Source organism: Ambystoma mexicanum, chromosome 8 (genome assembly GCF_040938575.1).
Source record: "Ambystoma mexicanum isolate Mex_15411 chromosome 8, UKY_AmexF1_1, whole genome shotgun sequence".
NCBI lineage: Eukaryota > Metazoa > Chordata > Amphibia > Caudata > Ambystomatidae > Ambystoma > Ambystoma mexicanum.
In genome coordinates, this window is record NC_090929.1 from 1,009,993,375 (window position 1) to 1,010,007,577 (window position 14,203).

The 14,203-nt window shown below is 43.4% G+C and overlaps 1 protein-coding gene across 8 annotated transcripts in view; it reads right to left on the reverse strand.

Annotated features, from left to right (window-relative positions):
* TMEM269 (transmembrane protein 269) overlaps positions 1–14,203 on the reverse strand; it is a 544,348-nt gene that overhangs the window by 247,742 nt on the left and 282,403 nt on the right. For 4 of the 8 annotated variants that reach the window (XR_011268653.1, XM_069610934.1, XM_069610939.1 and 1 more), the window contains one exon: positions 1–148. Coding sequence is in view for 7 of the 8 variants with exons in the window: in XM_069610934.1 (XP_069467035.1) it covers positions 1–148 (148 nt within the window). In the remaining variant the exon portion in view is untranslated. Of the gene's footprint in view, positions 149–1,117; positions 1,167–3,776; positions 3,916–14,203 lie in introns of all 8 variants that reach the window. The other 4 variants (XM_069610937.1, XM_069610936.1, XM_069610935.1 and 1 more) reach the window with 2 other exon arrangements.

Sequence of the window (14,203 nt, forward strand, 5' to 3'; positions counted from 1 at the left end):
CTATTCAGGCTGCAGAGGATGGAGGAAAGACCCATGACCAGATTAGCCAAGGACAGGGCATTAGCAGCATTCTTACGGGCAAACTCAGTAATTTGTGTACGTCCAAGCTGCTCACTCAGGAACAGCTTCCTGGTGTTCTGCAACACGCCTAGAGGCCAGAAACATTACAGTTAGAACAAGAGCAACAAGAATGTCCCCTTTTCCACGATATCAATACACATTATTAGCCCCACTAGTTGTTGAAACAAGGCACGATACTCAAACTTCATGACTTGAGACCTAATCTCTTGCAAAGGTGGACTGTGAGGAAACTTATCTTGGTATTCCCAAAGTGTCAACATTTGGGTGACAGCCGATCCCAATGTAAATAAGACACAGGAATCAACGCCCCGCCCCGCTCAATAAAAGGCCATTATCCAAGTCATTATTGGCCTGTCTTTATTTAATTCATGCAGTGATGACATTGGACTATCCATTTCCCTTCACAAGTTTATCAACGATAAAACGTTGAGTCAGAACTCGAAAATTTAGAGGGCTCAATCTGGGTGTAATGTCCTAGTAAAGTTATTATAGCAAATCAAAATATTAATAAGACCTACCTACAGATCCCACCTGCCTACACTAACATCATCTGAAGGTTGAAATCCCAGCGTGACTAACAAATGCAACAACTCCCAACCCAGCATAATGTAATATCTAATATGAAGCACATTTTACCTAACTCAAAACCTAATATATATGTCCTTAGTAAGATCAGCTATTTATAGTTGCTATTTCTGCCCAAAAAGTCATTTATCCTATGCAAATAAATGTCTAGTCTTAGTGCCTGGTTCTGAGATCTGTGTCAAATAAGAAAAGTAAATTCCGTGATGGAGCTACAGTTTTCTTATTTGCGCCATAATCTGTATATATGTAACCATAGACATATAATGTAGAGCAAATAAGAAAAGGGCTGTTGCCTTCACGCAATTACACCTTTCTTATTTTACATGGAGCTCAGAATCGTGCCCTCTGTGGGATAGTTTAAAAAAAATCCCCACAGTGATTCGGCAGTTGCAGTGTGGAGTCAGGATGCAGAGGAATGCTGAAACACAACTAAGTTCTGCTTTTCCTTTACCCTCCAAGTTCAATGATCTCTTCACCTCTGCTCACCATCCAAAAGGGATCTGAAAATAAACCAAAATATTTGAGTCCCACAGGCACAGTTCATAAAACTTAACAGAATGCGCAGCTCAGGTTCGTTGTGCAGTAAATGAAGCACAGAGCTGGATTTCCATTAACTTCACCTTTACTTGCCAATTCTACAGCATCAGCCATACCAACCTGCCTCATGCTCTAAAACCGGATTTATGGAAAGAGTTGGTGAGTTTATACATTACTTAGGAAGCTGTAACATGAATATCAGGTCCTTACAACAGAACCTTAAATCATAAGGGCTGTTCATTTTTTTGTTTTTTTTATTACACAAAACGTACAATCTGATGATGCAATTCTTATGCCCTCCCACAGACATGCGCACTCGAGTGCCATATCCTACTGTTTAACATGCAATGACTATAAACAGACCTTAGCTCTGCCAAATGGGTAGAAAATGAGGAGGCGGAGCAGATGGTGATGTACCAATCTGAGATTCATCATTACAGCTTCCTAAAATAATCACAACTTCTGAATATCGTTCAGTCCCCAGCATACAGAGTCCCACACATTTAGAGTCCAAATTGAAAAAAACCTAGTTCCTAATGAGGGGCTTTGGGCTAAATTGAACAACCACAAAAAATGCAACAGTTCTGGTTGTATACTGTGAAATATAGCATCAGATCCAAAAGCAGTGCTTGGTAAATGTGGGTGTGTTTATATCAACCAATGATGCAAGTGTATTGCTTCCAACTAAAGGAAAACCCTTGTCGTATGCACAGTGGAAGTTATTTCGACCATAGTGAAGTCCTTAATTTTAAATGGTTTTCCCGGGTGACATTTTTCAATGTTTTAGTTGTGAAGCCAATGGGAGAGCGCCGGAAGAGAAAATACAGAAACGAGGTGCTGAAAACACGCCTTCATAGAATTAGTTTCGAGGAGCACCTTGTGCTGGCGGGGTGGGAAATGCGTACATCGGAGGGAAATATTTGAATCTCAAAGCAAATATGTAGTGGAAAGCAGAGTCAACAAGCGGCCTCGAAAAAAAGTGGTTTAAGGTGAATAGATTGATCCAAAAAAGGGCAGAAATCAGATTGTCTTCTGAGGGAAGGTGGCCTTTTAATAGACAAAAATATGCTTCCAGAAAAGGAGAAGGAAGAGGGAGTAAACGTCTCAGGAGCGGAAAAACCCTTTCAACGTAGAGGTGACAAAATCAGGGGAGAAAATTGCAACATTCGTTGAAGAACCAAGCAGCGCACCCGGAAGGACAGCAAAGCACAGTTGAGCAGTGAAATCCCCAAGTTCCGAAGCAACAGACAGTCTAGAGGATTTTTCAAGCTAAGACAATGCTGTACTGGGAGATAAACACTTCTGTGCAACTCCAGAGAGCTTTACGCATGCTTGCCTCACCTTTCTGTCCTCTTGCTAATATTTTTTATAGTAAGTATAGAGGGGGTTGGAGCAGGAGGCTCTCGTGCTGTATCGGGGATTATTGGGCTAAGCAAAGCTGGCACAGATATTTCATCCCTTTTAAGACCCTGGGCAGCCATAGGAACAACTCGTACTGATGGTCTGGCAGGGACACCTTGGGAGGAGATTAACTGTACTCCTGATATTGACAAGTCCACCTGAGCAGCCAAAAGGCCAGTTAACTACAGAATGCCCAATTGCGGACTCAAAAATGGTGTGATCCTCTGCTGAGTCTACCTGAACTTATTAGGCACGGGAACTCCAGTCCGATAACCGTTCCCTTTGAACAGCACTAACTTATGTCTGTTTCCACAGTGACTCCCCTTTAGGAGGGTGAACAAAGACCTAGCAAAGGGCAAGGCGACCTTCGTGGTAACACCAAAAGGCACAGCCAGACCTGACCTGGTGCCTAGGACCCAGAGACCTTGGAGCTACCCCACAGCGGAAGGAATAGGTGCTCACAGCATGGGGTTTCCAAGACTCCATCACACAGGCTCGGAGAGGGTAAGCCACGGAAGAACAAACCATCACAATGTTTAAAAATGTTTTACGAATCCTGACTTTCAGCAAGCAAAGCAGAGGAAGAGGGGACACGCCAGACAGTTGGGTTTGAAACATTAACAGAGAAAAGTAGTCGAATCCACATTAAGGTCCAGCATCAGATCAGTGTCAAAATGTATTTTCACCACTGGATTATGTAAAGAATAGTTCTTCATTGTAGGGATTCACTAGACCTCTCTAGGCAGGCTGATCTTACAAGAGCCGGTTTTGATGTTTGGATGAGACCAACAATAAGACAATATGCAACCCCATTATACTCAGGGATCACTAAATTATGAAGAACTATGCAATTTTATGTATTTTGTATCAGAATATTTTAATATCTACTGTTCATTGTGAAATGAAAAATGTAATACTGACAAAGACACCTGTTTAGTGTGAAAACCAATTAGCTTCATTTTAAAATGTAGAAATGTGAGTTACTATAACTTAACATACTAGTCTGTATATGCAATTGATTTACAATGTGAAGTGTTCCCTAAATGAGTGAGGCTAACTGTAATACATTGCCTGTTCACTGTTATTACTTACCTGTATGTATAAAGAACTGTGTCCCTTAAAACAAAAACACATGTAAACAGTCACCGTTTTAGATTCTCATCTGCACTTACCTGATTGGCCTTCATCGAATGGCTGGCCTTGGAACGGCCCAGCAGGGGAAAACCTTGCACTTAAGAAGTAAACATTGTATTTTTTGCCATTAGATGGAGCAGCCCACTGGATGCCTTGAGAAGTGAAAGCCCGGGTTTTCTGTGAAAAAATGAAGCAGACTTAAAACATAAGAGGGAGCTGCTCCGAGTCGTCCTGTCAACTTCCTCCAAGGCCTGCCCTGGACACTGCGCTCCCCTCAGCTGGGGCTCATGGTGAAAGCTGCCCCTTCTGCCATCCTTTTGCACTAGTCCAGATCAGATAAGAGTGATACCAAAGGTGAGAACCAGGTTTTCATCGTACTTGTTCTGAGGCTTTTCAGACTGTGAAAGTCAGTCCTATAATGTGGGAACGCTCATTTTCCAAGTATCCTACCAGTCTCACCATGATGCGAGAGTAAATCAAAGAGGAGTCTCCTTCTCTTCCTTCTGTGTACCTTGTTCAGCCCTCGTGGGAGAATAACAGACAAAGCTGCCGGGCCACTGTGCTTGCCTTGGTAATAGAAGAAAATAAAACTGAGCGGGTTGGGTTCAAGGCCCAGTTTTCCATAACAGAAAACGTTCATCACGAGCTCTTATTCTCACAACAGTACGTGGGGCAACAAAGAGTATCTCAAAACAGCACCTGTTGCCTCTCATGTGCAAACAAACTCTCCCCTTCTGTGATGTCCCTTGGCACCCATTATACTGCTTTCTGATGGACATTTTGTAAATAACCAACTGTCTAACCCTGGACAGTCCCCAGCCCCTCCCATATACAGGAGTACCTGAAATAGAAACTGGCACAGTAGTACATCACAGAGAAAAAAAAAGAAGGTTGTTGAGAAAGCCTGGTACCGAGTCTCAGGAAAGAAAACCTCAAGAAAGCTATATGGCTTTAACTGCTTCTCTTGGCATGGGAGCATTCTACCCATGGTCTCAGAGCCTGCCCAACAAACCCTTTTCTGTTTTGGTTAGTGTAAGAGCATAGGACACTGAGAGGCACTGGCTGCCAGGTAGAGGAGGGATGGGTAAGCCGTCAATTCCAGCCTCCTGCCATGGCCGAGGTCAGTCATAGCCGTCAGAAAAGCAATTAAAGAAATAAAAAAGAAAAAGGTGTGAAAAATACCAACACACAAGACGTGGCCCCCTTGAACACTCTGCTTAGAGAGGCACAGCTTCGCCTCACTGATGAGGCCAAACTATACTGAAACACGTCTCTGGGGTTGTTGTTGGTAGTCTTCTTCAGAGGAGAATTGCCAAGCATTTTGGTGCTGGACTGCCCACATGGGTGGGACCAGACTTATATGCAAACGCATATTTCTGCTCTGTGAAAGGTACAGTGAGCTAAAACGTGGCTCAAAGTGGGAATAAACCACATAACAGGTTATCATGCCATGTTCTTTCTAGAGAGGGGCTCCTCCTACCTTTTTTGCATTGTTGCAAGCAACTTGGGGTTGGTCACCCTAAGTTACCTGGGGGAACCCAGACGGGGACCCCTTGCTCACTGTGCTCAGAGAGGAACAGCTCCACTTCACTGATTAGGCCTAACAAGGCGGAAACTTATTTGGGGTGGCTGTTGGTACTCTTGTTCAAAGGAGGTTTGCCTGGCATTTTGGTGCAGGAGTGCCCCTGTGGGCGGACAAAGACTGAAAGGCAACTGGATATTCCTCCTTTGTGAAAGTACAGTGAGCAAAAAGCAATGGCTGCGGACTCTCAAAGTGGGAAAAAAACCACATGAAAGGTTATCACGCCATGTTCTTTCTGGAGAGGGGCGCCGGATACCTTTTTTTGTATTGTTGCAAGGAACCTGGGGTTGGTCACCCCAAGTTACCTGGGGGAACCCAGACGTGGACCCCTTGCTCACTGTGTTCAGAGCGACAAAGCTCCACCTCACTGATGAGGCCTAACAAGGCTGAAACATGTGTCTTGGGTGGCTGTTGGTACACTTGTTCAAAGGAGGTTTGCCTGGCATTTCAGTGCTGGGCTGCCCTTGTGGGCGGGACCAAGACTGATATGCAAATGGATATTCCTCCTTTGTGAAAAGTACAGTGAGCAAAAAGCGATTGCTCTAGACTCTCAAAATGGGAAAAAACTACAGCACAGGTTATCATGCCATGTTCTTTCTAGAGAGGGGCGCCTGCTACCTTTTTGTGTAGCTAACACGTGGTTGTAGGCACTCCCGCATGGGTACCTAGCCAGAGAACAGGTTATTTTCCTGTATTGGTTCTCAGTGGAGGGGCTCTCAGACCTTTTGTATATATGTTTAGGGGCTTGGGGTTTCACCCTAAGTAACCCAGGGTAATCAAGGTGTGGCCACCTTGCTCACTGTGCTTAGAGAGGCACAGCTTCACGTCACTGATGAGGCCCGATTAGGCCGAAACACATGTCTGTGGTTTCTGTTGGTACTCTTGTTCAGAGTAGACTTGCCTAGCATTTTGGGGCAGGACTGCCCAAGAGGGTGGGAGCAGACTGATATAAAAATGTATATTTCTCCTCTGAAAGGTACAGTGAGCTAAAATGTGATTGTAGAACCTCCAGAGTGGGAGCCTACCCAGTGAACAGGTTATTTGCCCGTGTTCGTTCTCGGTTGTGGGGCTCCCAGACCTTTTGCATATACTGTAAGAGCATAGGCCACTTAGAGACTCTGGCTGCCAGGTAGAGATGGGGTGGGTAAACCGTCAAATCCAGCCCCCTGCCATGGCTGTGGTCAGTGAAAGCCTGCAGAAAAGTAATTCAAGAAAAAAAGAAAAAGGTGTGAAAAATACAGGTACACCACAGGAAACGTGGGTGCTGCTCTGTCCTGCTAGCCTTCCAACCCTAGGACAGCCTAGATCAATCCTTCTGCAAAGGAGTGAAAGGCTCCCCCTAGAGACACTTCAGGGGTAAGGAAGGACACTATAACCAGCCCCACTGGTCAGTCACCATCTCACCAGCCTCTTCAAGCCAATGTGTCCCAAGCGCCAAGCTGTAATCGGAAGAAGGAATCATTCACCCTGAAGAAAGAAGTTTGGTGGTTGCCCCAGCACCGCCGGCATGTCTCCTTGACAGGTGTTCATCGGTCTCCAGCCCCCATAAGCACGCCAGAGCGCCCAGGAACAGGTATTGTGGGTCCAGACCCATAAGCCTTCTTTTGACTATTTTACTCGTATGCATCCCCAGGTTTGTCTTCTTTTTTTTTAAACTTAGTGGCATTTTTTGGTTTAACGGTTTTTGGAAGGCTGCAGCTACCATTAATTGGGAGTGACCCATAGACCAATGTTTCATCAGAAATCTGTCAATCTAATCTGCCATACAAAACAAAGGCTCGTGGCTAGCTTAGAAGGACATTGTGCAGGAACTGCTGTGTGTCTATGAAGCGAAACAAGGAGGGAAGTAAATAAACGTTCAGAAGAACATGGTGTAAGAGAGTGTTTTGGGAATGTATTATAAGACAATGGGCCTCATTACGAGCATGCCGGTCTGGATACAACGGTACTGGTAAGCTTGTTGGTACCGTTGTATCCGGACCGGCAAACTCTGTGTTGTGCTTGCGGGTGCCTTTCATTCTGTGTGGTCTGACCTGGTGGAATGAAAGGCACCCGCGAGCACAGCATGCCTGTAGCACAGGCACCGTTATGAACAGTGCCGGTGCTACAGGCATCTCTATTCCCATTGAGCCCTATGGGGCTCAAATGGGAATCACCCGATTCTGGCACCCGCGAAAGGGCAGGAATACCCCGGTAATTGCCCATTCGCGGATGCCAGACTTTCTTGCAAGTTTGGAGGTGGCTTTGCCGGTTTTACCGGCAAGGCTACCTCCAACCGTGTAATGAGGCCCAATATATATGTTTACACTATTTTGTACCCCCCACCCCTTAAACTGTTTGATAGTTGAATTTACAAAGGTGGACTCAAATTAAGAGCTTAATTCATATTTAATTCAGCTTACGCATTTACTATTAATTTAAGGGAGCTATTTAAGATCTGTATTGTATGCCAAAGGTTGTGGTTATTTATTACATAGTTTTTACCCCACAGATAGGGCTTCTATGTATTTATTAATGTATGCTGTATACATGTACCATGATAGGGGCTTTTAAATTCAGGAAATCTCAATTAACAATTCTTCTCCCAAGTATAGGAGGTTGTTATTGTTTCTTTACATGTGGTGAATCCATTTTGACACTGATGCCACACCTGACTCATCTTGTGAGTCTGCATGGGAATTAGTTAGATGAGCAAGTGAAGTGGCTAGTGATTCTATCTCGATTTCAGTATGGGAGAGCAGGAAAGATAACATAAGATGGTTTGTTCTAATAAGGTCATAGGGCAACTCCAGAAAGGTAGGGGAAGGTTTGAGGCTTTACGGTCAGAAGAAAACTAAACCTTCTTCCTACAGCAACACAGTTTTATGATGATCAGGAACATAAAGCAAACAGACTGTTAGCGTTCAAGTTAACAAAAAAAGTAGGAAAAGAGAGAAGAAAAAAAGAAATTATAAAAAAATATGGATATTTGCTGGGGGCATTGATAGTTAGGAGCCGTCTGGTGGAGCCCCATACTGCCCACCAGTGTTAGCGGCAATCCCAGGCCACCATACATTTTCCTGGTTCCTGTGCAAGCATCATGCTTCAGGGAATCTCAGACATCATTCTGGTAGTAAGCATGAAAGTAGACTGAGGGGTACAGCTGCACAAAATGGCAGGCAGTCTACCATGGATCCAGTAAGCAGGAGAATGTTCAGCACCACAGAATTTCACCCACATGATGTCGATAGACTCAGCAAGCCAAAGTCCTTTGTGGATCATGAACTGCAAGCAGGTACTGAAGTACAGGTAACTGGTAGGGTTTTGGAGAGTTTTGGCTCCCGCCTGTACAGCTCTCACACTGGGCAAGGCAGGGTGCAGTGACTGTACATACGCGCACTTCCAGGAATCACAGTCTGCAATTTAGAGGGCAACGAAGTACACAAAACTTCTGTATCAATGGGGCAAGAGGGCACCATACCTACCAGCAGGTGCATGGAAATGCCATTACTATCGGTCTTAAAAGCAATTGTAGACTGTCTAGGGAAAATGAGTTGGCAACATTCCAAAGGATTTCAAACACAAATATATTGTTCATTACTAAAAGCCAATGTCTGGAAAGACTTTGTTCAGGTATATTCTGCAGATTACCAGTGCCTCTCTGATAACCTCATTAAGCCTGACATTGCCTGCATATATATCCTGTACCCACCACCTCATTTGAATGTAATAAAAGTGCCACGGGTGACCCTGAACTCCCTCCTGCCTAGAGCTCCAGAGCTACATAGCCCAGGTTGCAAATGAGGGGCTTGGAATGTGCCAATTCTTTGGAAGGGTTCATAGTAATTTTCAAGAAGCACACAAAAGGCAGCATGGATCTTTTAACTGAGCAAAAGAAAGACGAAAAGGGACGAGAGGCCCAATAAAACCAGGAATTAGAGGATGCTTCATCTCCAATGTCTTTCTCTAAAGAGGAACACCAATGTATAAAAGATCTATAAGAAAACCTTAAGCAAGAGCAACCAGGCCTTAGAATGGATATCAAGTAAACCCAGAGAGACCTTAGGAGCCAACATCACCTCAGTCGATGCAAGGGAGCGAGAGAATGAAATGGCAACTGTTTCCGAAGATACCTAGAGCTAAAAAATAAAACTTCAGGAGCAAAGTTATTTTCTCCAATTAAAATGTGAAGACACTGGGGAACAACAGGTAACAAACTAAGCATAAGTCTTAAAATAAGGTAGTACGCGAAATTACTTGCTGGGAACTCTTCAGATGCTCTGTGTCTATGCTACAAGATCAGTTTGTCCTCCTTTCAGATGGAGTCTTCCCACATAGTCGGCACAATTAAAACAAGAATGATAGGCACAGATACATCTATTCACCCATACAAAAATTGCTGAGAGTGCTTAGGGATCAGAGAAATTCAAGTCTTTCCAGATCTTGCGCTGTAACTCTGCAGAAAGGAATTTTAAAATATTGGGCAGATAAACTAATGGAGGACAATGTTATATTTCTCAGGTCATATCAGTCTACACCTTCCTTTTACTGGAAGGAGCAAGTACATCATATTACTAACCTTACAGGAAGGCTGTGCCATCTTAGACTTGCAAACAAGAGGGCAGTGATTCTTCGCTATAAGCTGCATTTGATGATCTCATCTTTGGAGGGACTGTGTGATTAAGAAAAATCACAAGAAGTCACCTCAGTTCGGGACTATGGTTTTAGATGGCTGTTCATTTATGTTTAATGGAAAAAGCTTTACTATGGTTTGCAGAGGTCCAAGGAAGGAGATGGTTCTGATGTAATGCTGTTTGGATTGCTTGACCTCTCTGACTCTCAAAGGTGAGGATGTGTAGTTAGTAGAAGGCCTCTATAACAAAAAATATTCCTTTAACAGTCAGTGTCCATTCATATCAGATAGGAAGTCAATATCTTCTTCAATGTGATGGGTGAGTCTACAATTACCCTAGGAAAAAAATGTGCTCCCAAAGTGCACTGGGAGAAATCTTTAGTAAAGCCAATGTGAGCATTGCACAGTTTGGGGCACGGAAAAAGGCATGAGGCCTTAAATCTAGTAAGGTTGAGTGAGTTGGGCCATTTCAAAAGTGCTGAGGCTGCTTCACGCTGCACTTTGGAAAACGTTAAGCGAATAAAGTAATCTGGGAGTTGTAGAGGGCTTGAAAATGCTCAATCAACATTCCAGAGATTACACAGATTTCTTAAACACCCACTGAGTCTCTATCAGAATAGATTTGTGGACTAGATTTCTTTTAATAAAGGGGATTTAGTGGATCTCTCAAGGCATTCTGACCTTAATGAACCACCACGCAGCAGAGATGGAGACAAACTTCTTGTTGAAAGTAAAGGGCATTGAGGGTGGGCTAGTGCGAACCCTGGAAAGTGCTCAGCGTCTCCTCAGGGATGCCATGGTAACACACTTGTAGATTAAAGAATATACATCTCTGAATGACCCATGATGGTTGTGGGGGATTTGGGAGGACAGCATTCAATAATTGGTGGAAGGCCCAGAAGATGGCAGTTAGAAAGGGACATTATTTTGTTAGCTGTGGAGGTAAAAAGGTACAAAGAAAAAAGGATTTATAAAAAACAGTGACTATAGGCACTGCTTCAAGCCCGGGAACCAGAATGTAAATATACAGGCTGAAGGAAAATATTTTATAAATTGCTAGAAGTTAGGGGCCAGATAAACATGATATAAATGAATAAAGCAGAAACAGCACATTCAATGTGAAGCGCTACATTTCAGAGGAATGTAACACATTTGATAGAATAATTACCTGTGATATTAAGGTTAAGACAGAACAAGACATTTATTCAGAGTGTCATGGATACGTATGCAATACTGGGAAGAGATGAAACTTTTAAACTCAGCCTTCAGAAAATAGTATTTCCATGTCAGAAGCTAAAGTGAGTTTAATACCTAAAGTGATTAAAGACTATCAGGAATCAGGGTCTTACTACCAATAACATTTCTAAACTTAGGTGTATTTATTTCATCAGATTTCTGGCAAAGAAGACCCAAACAACATATCTAAGCCACTCTGTTGTATATAGCTTTATTCTTGGAGAACATTTTATGACATTAGACAAATCTCGTACTTATTAGACAATACTTGAAGAATCCCAAGCTCTTCCAGAGAATTATCCTTAGATGCAGAGAAAGCATTTGATAGGGTGGACCGGGTGTGCAATAGTTGGGGGCTTGTTGAAACTGGTCTTGGAATTGGATTCAATATGTGATTCTTTTGCATTTTTAATGGTGCTTGAGTGGAAAATGACTGCTGTAAAGGATAACACAAAGGAAATGTGCCTTGTTGCATTTGATATTTTTCTCAAAATATAACCCTTTATGAGGTGGGTCAGATCCAATGAGAACATTAGGGGGTGGGGGTGCAAATTAGACCACAGAGAACATAATAGTACATAAGTGATCTATGTTCGGAGAGGATGTGCTAGTCCTTTCACACACTCTCAATTCTGTGCCACCACTTGTAACAGAATTGCAGATGTTTGCCAAAGTATCTAGCTTTACAGTTAACTTTATCAAATATGCCTAATTCCTTGGCAATTTCCTAAGTTTGTCAACCAGCTGTCGACAAAGTACCATTTAACTGTGCCCTAAAATACATAAAATGTTTGGTATGTCCCCAAGCCCCAACCTTTAGAACCTATACAAAAGAGTTCTCAAGCTAATTGACTCAATGAAGACCTAACAAAAAGTAAGGTACTCTCTGTATTGATACTATACTCATAGTCCCCTTTTCCAATCATACTAAGGGGACATTCCAACTTTCAGTGACGGGACTGGAGCAAGATACTGGGCTCATTTATTATACAATCAAAAAGGTGCCATGGCACATATGCAGCCTCACCCGGCCGCACCTCCATTGTACATGCTCCCGGGCTTAACCGCCAGTACTTTTATTAATGTAGTCCAGTGGCTATCATTACAAGGGGAGTGGACAGGTGAACCACGTGAAGAAAGTGGATAGTAGTCACGATGCTCAACAACTATTACTTACTCCTATTACCTACTCCTATGTCTTGTTCCCATTCCTCCACACTAATGGGAAATTACAAAGAACCCTTTGAAAAGGGAGGATGGTAGTAGTGCAGAAACCGTGAATTACAAAAATGTTCCAAATTATCCCCTGTCCAAAGAGAGCATCTCCCCTGGAAATCATGTCCATCGAGTAGTGTTTACAAAAGGCGTTGTGTGGAGTAGCCCAAATTACTGAAGATGCATCTTTAAGCGTTGCACCAATTGGGTGGGAATACCTTGCATGACTTTTACCATTACTGAATACACAACACAACTCAATAGGCAATTGTGCCTTTGATGCTTTACAAACGTAAGATCCACCAAATGTTATGAACGGATGCTCAGAGCCCCCAAAATCCTTGGAGAGTCACGTAAAACTTCTATAATCACCTAGTATTCCGTGATCATTCTGCTTCTGCTCTTGTGTTCGGAGGAAAGACCAAGAGGATCTGATTCAGATGAAATTCTAAAAACACTGACAAGAAAATGAAGGTGAGCCTGGAGCACCACCTTGTATACCTGTGAAAGGACAGAAAGGGTGCCATGGTACACAATGCCTGAAGGTCACTAAGCCTCTGAGCAGTGGAGAGAAGCAGTAGAAAAGTTGTCTTGAGGGTAACAAATATATCCATGGAAGCTTTAGGCTTGCTTGATCGGCTTGTGCACTATTTTAATATCCCAAGCATTGTGGGGCTGTCTGATATGAGGGGAAAGTTTCTGCAGACAGTTTAAGTGTCTCTTGGTAAGTGATTAGGAAAAAAAGAAAGACATGGTGACTTGGCAGGTAAGCATTCATAAATGAAAGATACGTTCTGCACGAGTCAAACCATATCCAAAAGAGCAGAGTAATACTTTGTATGCATGCAACAGTGGCAAATATGCCCACTTACTGTAAAATTGAGACTTGGTTGACTCCATCCTAGCAGGCCTGAGGATGTCCATGTTATCCTGTGAGCCCCAATGACTTATTGGTCACCTCTTTAGAAACAAAGGTGCTATGGCCAATGGTTCAAAAGCTGGGGTGAGAAACAGGCCCCTCTTGTGAGTTAAAAGGTCTTTCAGCAGAAGGAGCGGCTTGTGGGGTTGACAAGATAGATGTAGTCTGAGAATCACCCTCTGTGGGGCTAGATGTGAATTTCTGAAGGAATTGATGTGTTGACCCATCAGGTACATGCAATGTGTACTTCTTGCTCTGCGTGGTGACAAAGAGGCCCACTAATGGGATGCCCCAGGCCTGGCAAATCTGCAGGATAACTGGAAGAGAAACCTGCCATTTGTGGACCTTGTAATCCAGTCTGCTGTGGGCATCTGATCTGACATTTAGTGAACCCGCCAGATGAGTGGTTATAGGATAAATCTCATTATGTATGGCCCGATTCCAGAGCTCTGCTGCAAACTGGAAAAGCCTCCGATATGTGGTCCTCCCTGCTTGTTCACATAGAACAATTGCTGTTGTATTGTCCGTAATGATCAATACAGATGCCTCCTTTATCAATGAAAGGAAGCTTTTGAAAGCCAGGAAGATAGCCGAGTTCTAGCTCACGTATGTGCAACAAATGGTCGTATTCTGTTCAAAGATTGTGAACTTGAAGGGCTCCCATGTTAGCCCCCAAAACCAGATAGGCGTGTGCCACAATAGTGAAAAGGGAGTATGGCTCCTTAAGGGTATCCGTGCTCTCAGATGGTGGAATGGTTACCACAGCTCACTGTCTGTTTCACTTCAGTCGGAACTGGTACCAAGATTGATTTGGGCCGTGTCTTCTGATACCAGGAGATCAGCAGAACTCTATGTAGAGCTCATCCTGAACCTGGCAAATGGGTCACCAACACCACTGAAG